At 40.0% G+C, this 8,556-nt stretch overlaps 1 protein-coding gene across 1 annotated transcript; it reads right to left on the bottom strand.

Moving 5' to 3' along the window:
- Positions 1–463: 463 nt before the first annotated feature.
- Positions 464–1,801, bottom strand: LOC124635331. Its single transcript, XM_047171209.1, has 2 exons — positions 1,784–1,801; positions 464–1,567 (listed from the first exon to the last, which is right to left on the bottom strand). The coding sequence occupies exons 1-2, from the start codon at positions 1,799–1,801 to the stop codon at positions 464–466; spliced, it is 1,122 nt and encodes a 373-aa protein (XP_047027165.1).
- Positions 1,802–8,556: the final 6,755 nt, after the last annotated feature.

Genomic DNA, 8,556 nt, shown 5'->3' with positions numbered 1-8,556 from the left:
GGACTCGACGACGTAACGTCGGAGCTGGCCCGACTTGTCCACAAGGATGACTGTACGGTCCCTTAAGTAGTCAGCCAAAAGTCTCCGCAGATACGGGGGCACCCCATGGAAGCGGAGGGCCTCCAGTATAGTGGAGAGAGGAATTGAGTTGAAGGCGTTGGCTATGTCGAATGACACAGCCAGCAGTCCATCTCCCGCATCCATCGCCTCCCTCACCTGGCCCTTGAGTCGGGACAGGGCATCAACTGTCGAACGCTCAGCTCGAAAACCAAACTGAGCGTCCGCTAGATCTGGGCCAGTTGTGCTCAGATGCCTGGTGATACGGGCAGCGAGGATCCTCTCGAACATTTTACCGACCTCATCCAGTAAAACGATGGGTCGGTATGCCGATGGAGAGTCCACCGGCCGCCCTTCCTTCCGAAGAAGGCACAATTGGCCCTCCTTCCACGGCTTTGGGAACCTCTCACACGTCAGGCACGCACTGAAGAGGTCCCGAAACCTTTCTCCCATCTGGGAGGCGGTGATGGCCACCACCTTTGCGGGAACGCCGTCTGGACCTGGGGCCGTCTTTTTCCCCCTGAGGCAGAAGACTGCCTTCTCCGCCTCGTCCTCCGTAACCGGCGGGACCTCCTCGGCCGATGGAGCCGCACCTTGCGGGGCGCTCATCACGGGTGGAGTGCATCCTGCGCGGAAACAGGGACTGAACAACCCCATCCAGTAACGACGGTTCGAGGGTCTCGGCAACTGGGGGACCGTACGGGCGCAGTTTGTTGCGTGCCGCCTTGTAGGGCCTCCCAAAGGGATCCATGTCCAGACCCTCAAGCATCTCCGCCCTCGCGCGATCCTGGGCTGTGCCCATTTGAGCCGTCAATGTTGACTTGGCCTCTATGTAGGCTGCATAGAGGCGGTCCTCGTTGTCGAGGTCGCGAAGGCGCCGCCGCCGGCTTCTTGTGTAGGGCCGCCTGGCCGCCACACAGGCGGCCCGAAGATCCCCCAACTCCTCCGACCACCAATAGACGGCGCGCCTAGGAGGCGGATGATGAGACAGAGGCATGCTAGAGTTGCACACCTCGGTCAGGGAGACCCTTAAATGGGCCGCTGTGGCGTCCACATCCCGGACTACTACAGGAGGGGACAGCCAGTCCTGGACGAAAGCCGCCTCCGTAGCGGCCTCCCGGTCTAGGCGGGAGAGCGCCCACCGTGGGAAGTGCGACCGACCCTCCTGGGCCCCCTGAAAGCCCGGGATGGAAACATCAAACCGCACGTATCGGTGGTCTGACAGCGTCTCCACCAGCTCCACCCGCCAGTCCACTATACAGGCCGCCAAAGAAGGGGAGGCAAAGGCGAGGTCCACGATGGAGCCCCCCTGCTGCCGCACGCAGGTGTGAACTGTTCCCCTATTCAGGAGGGACAGAACGGACGACACGGCCCAGGCTTCCACCTCTCGTCCTCGGGCATTTGTGGCTGGGTTACCCCATATCAAAGATTTTGCATTGAAGTCGCCCAAGACCAACACCCGGTGCTGCACCACTCCACTTGCCACCCTGACGAGGACCTCTAGAAAGTCCTCGAAGTCCGTGAGAGGGCGGTTTGGGAAAAATACACCCCTATAAGGGCTATGTCACCCCACGAGGTGGCCACGTATCCCGGTCCCCTCTCTAAGAGCGAGAGGGGAGGGGAATCCGTAGAAGACCGCGCCACCAATGCAACCGAGCCGTTGTCGTCTCCCGCCCTTATCCCAATTCTATTTGGGGTCGGCGCAGCCTGTTTTCTCCTTTCATACTCTTCTATCTGCCGGCATCTCACAAGTAACATTCTTTCTTACCGTTTCTTTGGTATTCCTCTTCCACTATATCCGTCCACTCATACTCATCATCTTCCTCACAACATGATATACTCTTTATTATGTACACCAATTAAAATACAACAACAAAATAATCAACCTAAAGATTTTAAAGTCGGTGACACAATGGGCGGTCTTATCGCTAAAAGCGATCTCTTACAGACAACCTTTGTAGGTTTGATCGAGCAGTACATAACCTAAGGTCAAGCTTGTTTATTGTTTCAAATCTGTTCCACCCGCAATGGTAATTTGGCTGTTAGCAATATCAACGAGATATTTTTTCTGTAACCAATTTTGCAGCCCGCATTGCCTCATCATTTCTTTTTATCGATAAAATTGCATTACTATTCTGTCACCAAACTATGCTTTCAAAAAAAAATCTCGACAGTATTTTGAAACAATTTCAGTGTCCACTGCAAAACTGTAAAATGGAACAGAAACCAATTAACAGTTTGTTTTCAATAACAAATATTCAACGTGCATTGAATTTACATTTGATGACCATAAAATGTTTTTCCTGTAATAATCGGGACAATAGGTGAACGCGAACTTCGAGATAAAATAATGGGTGGATTAATTTTTACACCATAAGGGTAGGTACTTTTCATGAAATTCAATCAGAAGTTCCTTATTGACCTACCAAGATTCTGCATTGACACGTTAGTAAAAAAAACACCTTGAAGTATAATAGTTACCTGATTGTTCTAAAATAGGCGCCTAACTACAATATTCCAATAAGTACACTAGTAAAATGTAAATATGAACAGTCTCTTGCCTCTCAAATCGTGAAGCCACTCATACCGTTATCCCTAACTATAAAATAAGTAGGAACCAAATGATATTTAACATGATGACAGAACTCTGTAATTCATTTTAAAAGCGCTTTTAAGTATGAAATCAAAACCGCAGCGCTGCAATTTAAACAGGGGCCAGTTTAGTGTCATTACTACCAACAAGAGCACTCAGTTACCTACACAACGATTTCGGCTACCACAATACTAAAGCACTCTCTAAAGTCTTTAAGGGCTTCTATTTCATAGCAATAAGGTTTAATATTGTGTAGCAAGCAGCATAGTAGTATGCAAAATAGGAATTTGCAGTTTTTTAAATTCAGAAAATTCCTGTGACTCCCAGTCAGACGGGCGCATCAGTGTGAAAAATGCATGAGTCACTGCGTTCGAAGCCAGTTGGCGGGAAAGCGAGGGCAAGCCTCATAAACTTTACATAGCCAACCGTAGGTGAAATATTCTTGGGTACGAATTGTAACATATTTGCTTTAATTTTTATCTCGACGTCTGCTGCTTTATGTATTGAGTTTGGAATTATTGGATTGCATCTACCGATTGCGTTTGGGTACCGTTTGGTCTTTTGGTCTTGTTTTGGTACCTAAACATTTTTAAGTTTTATTGATCTCATACGTACCTACCAGGATTGCGTTTATCCAGATTGTTGGATAAACAGACTACATAGATCTTTTGAACAGGAAGCAGATTTCATAAAAATGTATAAGTACATATTTAATCTTTTACATTGTTCAAACCACAACCAAGATTAAGTAGGAACTTTATGTGGTGAAAAAACAAACAATAGCTGTGAAAAATATTTATGACGAAAAGGCGCGAAAGGAACTATAGTTCGGCCATTCAGAGAATGCGTTCCTGACACGTCGCGATTGAACTGACGACGTAACTTTGCAATGGCGTTGCAGTTACGATAAAAATATTTTTGCTGGTTGTTTACCGTTTTAACAATTGAGGAGCATTAAAACAACATTATTATATCAATAATCAATGAATGTTATAATTTTGTGCCAAACTGAGTGTCAAATAACTTGGTAAACAATATTTTTCTAAATCTATACTGCGCTATTACAAGGTTATGTCAGCGGTTTATATTTTGTAGTGCTGTGCTAAAAATAACAGGCAAGTATCGTAATCTGTTCTTATACAGTTATAATATAAAATAATACGTTTTGATTTTCTTTTTAAGAATTGGAAAATAATGGACTATAAGACTTAATTATAACGTTTATGAAATATAAAAATAAAACTATGACCAAACCGCATTTTTATACTTAGATTAAAAATGGTAACCCCAAATGGCGTTATGGGCCGCCATTTTGTGACGCTAAAACAGTCGTCCGTTGTCGTTTCGTGCGCATAGACCACGTTTTTCAAGTGTTTTCGATCTGTTTTTATTTGATTACCCGGCTTTTGTTAGACCGAGATATCAGGATTGATTCTGTTATTGATAATAATATAATTATACATGTAGGCGAAGATGATGATGAAGACACCACCTCCTCAAGCAAATCGGAGTCTGATTAATATTCTGTTCGCACATTCAATTCAATGTACTTGTAACAAAGAATAAATAAAACAATTTTATTATATGAATATTACCTTTTTTTGGTTTCCACTTAAATAACTAAAATATAAAACAAATGATTCCGCCAATTTAAAACGAAAATAATCTTAAAATAATGCGGCGGTTCATTTTGAAGGAACGGTAACGAACTCAGTGTTATGTTGTGCCCATCACTAGTCGTGACTAACTGATAGGTGTCAGGAACGCATTCTCTGAACGGCCGAAGTATAACAGTGCATTTATCTTGACTGTAACTATATCAAATAATGGCCTGTATACGTCAACGTCACCCAAAATTTTCCTCTAACATTATAACAAAGGGCTTCGAAATAACACCAATTATGTAAATACCTTTACGGCGATCACAAAGGATTTCGCCGTAAATAATAAAAATGTAAAAACTAATTTCGTGCACGCGGCTAAAGTAATCAATCATGGATATGTATAAGATGATTTATTACAAACAACAGCTGTAAGTATATAGAGTTACAACTCTTTTCTTAAACAGCCTTATTCTGTAACACCATTCACTTTGATATTTGACCATGATGGTGACGTTGTGTCAGTGAGATACTTTACGTTAGAGGCATTTTTAAAAAAAATGATCTTTTGAATGGTAAATGCTATGTGAAGATTGTAATGTGACAACTCCCTCGCAAAAAACGGGTAAATATGACATCTCTAAAATCAACTTTCAAATCCTAAATAACGATATGGTCAATATCATCAAACACATTACAACACATCCACCAAAAACATTAAATGTAAAAAAAAGCCAATCCGCTACGCAATTCCTCCACCGTAAAAAGTTTTGAGATCGCATAGAAGCCAAGTCCTGTTCTACTTTATTTGTAATAATAAATCAATATTTTGTGACTATATCAATAGTTTTGTTCACTTTACAATAATATTGACTTGGCCATGAGCACAATAAACTACCAACATAATACAGCATATCTTGGAGAGGTGAAAGTCAAACATGAAGTTTAATATCACAGAATTAAATACTTTTAGTTTATTCAATTGTTACATTTTGAATATAATCAGAAAAGTGACGCCAATATAATTGCCTTGTCTCACGTAATTAGGATGTTGGATTTATAGGTGTTTTTCGCCAAGTTTCTTGACACCTTGATATATTTTTATCCAAGGAAGATGAAACAATGTTTAGGAAGATGAAATTTGTTTTTTTTTGTTGTTTTGTTTTTACCGTATTCTTGAAAGAGGTCGCATGTTTGAGGGGAGGTGCGAGTCACGCTATGTCCGCTACGCATAATTAGTTATAGGACGATTATTGTAATTACTTGTAACGGGTTTTATTTTGTTTTACAAGGTTTAGCAGAATTGGAGCATGTTCTCCGTATTAATGACAAAAATCTGTGAGGGTACGGAAAGCTTTTAATACACGTAGGATTTTTTATGTGTAGGTGTACCTACTAGATTATGTACCTACAGACATTATTACGCATTTCAATATTACATCCAAAATTAGCCATAGTTTCAAGGCACAAATACGTACAATTTAGTAAACGAGGTATTTAATTACTCAATGCACTCAAATAATTTAGTAGGGTAACCACAATCCCAAATGTTTCTGTAATTTCCCCGGCTGTCGTCCCTAAAAGTTCTTCCAGTGAATAATGTTCGGGATTTCTCAAAAATAAAACGCAACAATATTAAGCCTCTCTTTTTCACATCGTTTCATTGAGTAGCAATGAAAATATTCTCCGTATTTTATCCGTCGTCCTAATGTTTCTTATTAATCTCAGTCGTTAAGGGCCGCGTGCGTTATTTTGTTATTTATCGGATGGTCGGGCGTTATTGCCACCTTCATTAATCTCGTGGATTCTTGAAGGAAATCCCGCAAAAAGCATTGTTACCCTTAATGATAAATGTCGGGTACGGAACCTCCCTACTTTTTAGGGGATGCACACATTATGTGATGAGACGCGACAATCGTGGGTTAAACTGCAGTTAACTGTGTCAATAATTTATTTTCTAGACCAGTTCCAATTTGTTACGTATAATATATAAACTCCCACTACTTGACCACTATTTCATTTATACAAAGAAACACAGAGAATTGAAATAAAAGGTTAATCGATACCACCCACAAATTCCATGTTCAAATCTAAAGTTAAACTATCGAACACAGTAAAGAAACTTCTATTGGAAATGAGAAAAAAATCGCTTAATGTAAAGTCTCTCTTACACGCTGTCCCGTTCACAGCTGCGTTTTTAAGGTAAGTGTAATTTATCTATGAATTGTTCGGGACAGTTTTATCTTTTTCTCGAAGTGAGGTAAGGGGGGGAGTGTTCTGTTTCTTAGCTGGACAGAAACGTTTTATGGAACTGAATAAAAACTCATTCGTGTAAGTACTTCATTTCAAACGAGTATTTTTTCTCCACTTTTTCCTTGAGAATATGACGTTTGAATAACTTTTTATTATTTCCAATTTCTACTGTTATACTTGAAAAATAAAGTTTTAGTTAGAACAAAGGCTTGCAAACTCATAAAACTATTGTCAAAGTTTGGAGTAGCCGGCAAGTTTTTTTTTATTTCTCGTTGTCGAAAACATTGAGGTGAATAGCAAAATTTTTCCTTTCTCCCTTAGAAAAGAGTTAGTAACATGATTTATTTCTTTTTGGTTAGAATTTATTGGTGAGTAGTTTCCCATTGTTTTCGGAAGTCCCTAAAGAATTACTGCGTGGTAATGATCTGAAGATCAAAGTTTGCTGACAGATGCTTATAGCTACATACATATACTAGGAAATGGGGTACGTACATATTACGAATTCGATTGTTCAAAAGAGTTACCGGAGCCCTGGTTCATAAAGGGCTTCAGAAGGAACATGATGAGTTTTAGTCAGCAAGAGTCTGACACTCCCCCACAGCGGGAGAGGTTACTTGATGATTACGTATAAAAAAATGTAGGTACAGATACTCTGAAGTAATATAATATCCATGTAACAATCTATGGCTCCATATTCCCACGAAATTTTCCAAAATAATATCGTATTAAAACGACCCTCTGTTTTTGAAGCCAGAACATTTTTTAACAAATTCCGTCAACCGTATTAGGTGGTGTTGTCTGATTATGAGACTACCGTCCGACTTCCCTGGGGTATCGTAACGCGGACCTATTTGCTGGCCCGTACTTATTTTGGCCAAATTCCTGAGTATAGGGAAAATCTAACAGCATGTGTTTTAGCTGATAATGCTATTTATACAGTATGCTCTAGTTAAAAATAAAATGCATTCAAAATTCAGCTCAGACATATTCATGTAAGAATTCTTACTGGGACTACATACCTACTGGGACAATGACCACAGCTTACATTATTATCTACAAAAGAGTATTATGTCCACGTTGGATGTGATGGAAAGAGTGAGCTGTTTTTACATGGAGCGACCGTATACACTTACATGTCTGCTAAAGATGAATATACAAGCAGAATACAAAATTTTACGTGCCTTCCTAAACACGTCTTGTTACCCTTAATCGCACAAAAAATCAAAACACTTCAGACAATTCAAGCAAAAATATTCAACAAAGAAAAATCTTTATCTGGTACAGCACACCTCAATTTCTTGCCCACTTCCCTAATTACACTCTTATGCTGTGACGAACGTAGCGTGGTCTCCTAACAATGTGCTCATTAAGTTAATCGTCGGCCATTTTCTCTCTGAATGAGACATTACAAATATGTAGCTAGAAGTTTACGATTTTCTCGTGCATAAAACCGATTTTCGTTGTATAATTTCGCCGTTTTTGTGTTCCATGTTTCGGTAGACTGTAATTTTCAGCTATTTCAGCGGATGGATATAGGTTTTAGGTGTAAATGTAAAAGTATTTGTAAAGAACCAGTTGTATGGTTTAAAAGAACATAACAATATTTGTTGCTTAGTTTTTCAAACAGTAACAAAAATAACTCCAGCTTTATTCCTACTGAAAATAGATACAACCGCATTTAATAAGCCTTTTTGTAGCTTTATGGAATAATTCGACGGTTAACCACCAAGAACTCCTAACTCAATATGTCAAAACTTTTCAGTAGAGGCACAAAAAAGCCACCAAAGTCCGCGCTCGTAAAGTTAGTAAATAATTCCATGATTGTAAAAATACCCGAAATATTACGAATTATAAATAGAAGATTTTTCTATTACATAAGATACAATATTTTTGAATAGAATCCGCGAAAAAAACAATTGGTCAAAATATGTCAGTTAGGAGGTCTTGGTAGTAAACCGTCGAATTACAGTTTACCTGTTAAATATTTTCAAGGAATAATAACTACCTTATGTACACTGGTCATTGCACACAATCTATAACAGTTTGAATAAA

The sequence above is a fragment of the Helicoverpa zea genome, chromosome 12 (assembly GCF_022581195.2).
Source record: "Helicoverpa zea isolate HzStark_Cry1AcR chromosome 12, ilHelZeax1.1, whole genome shotgun sequence".
NCBI lineage: Eukaryota > Metazoa > Arthropoda > Insecta > Lepidoptera > Noctuidae > Helicoverpa > Helicoverpa zea.
The sequence above is the reverse complement of the archived record's forward strand: the minus strand, read 5'-3'. Positions and strand labels throughout refer to the sequence as shown.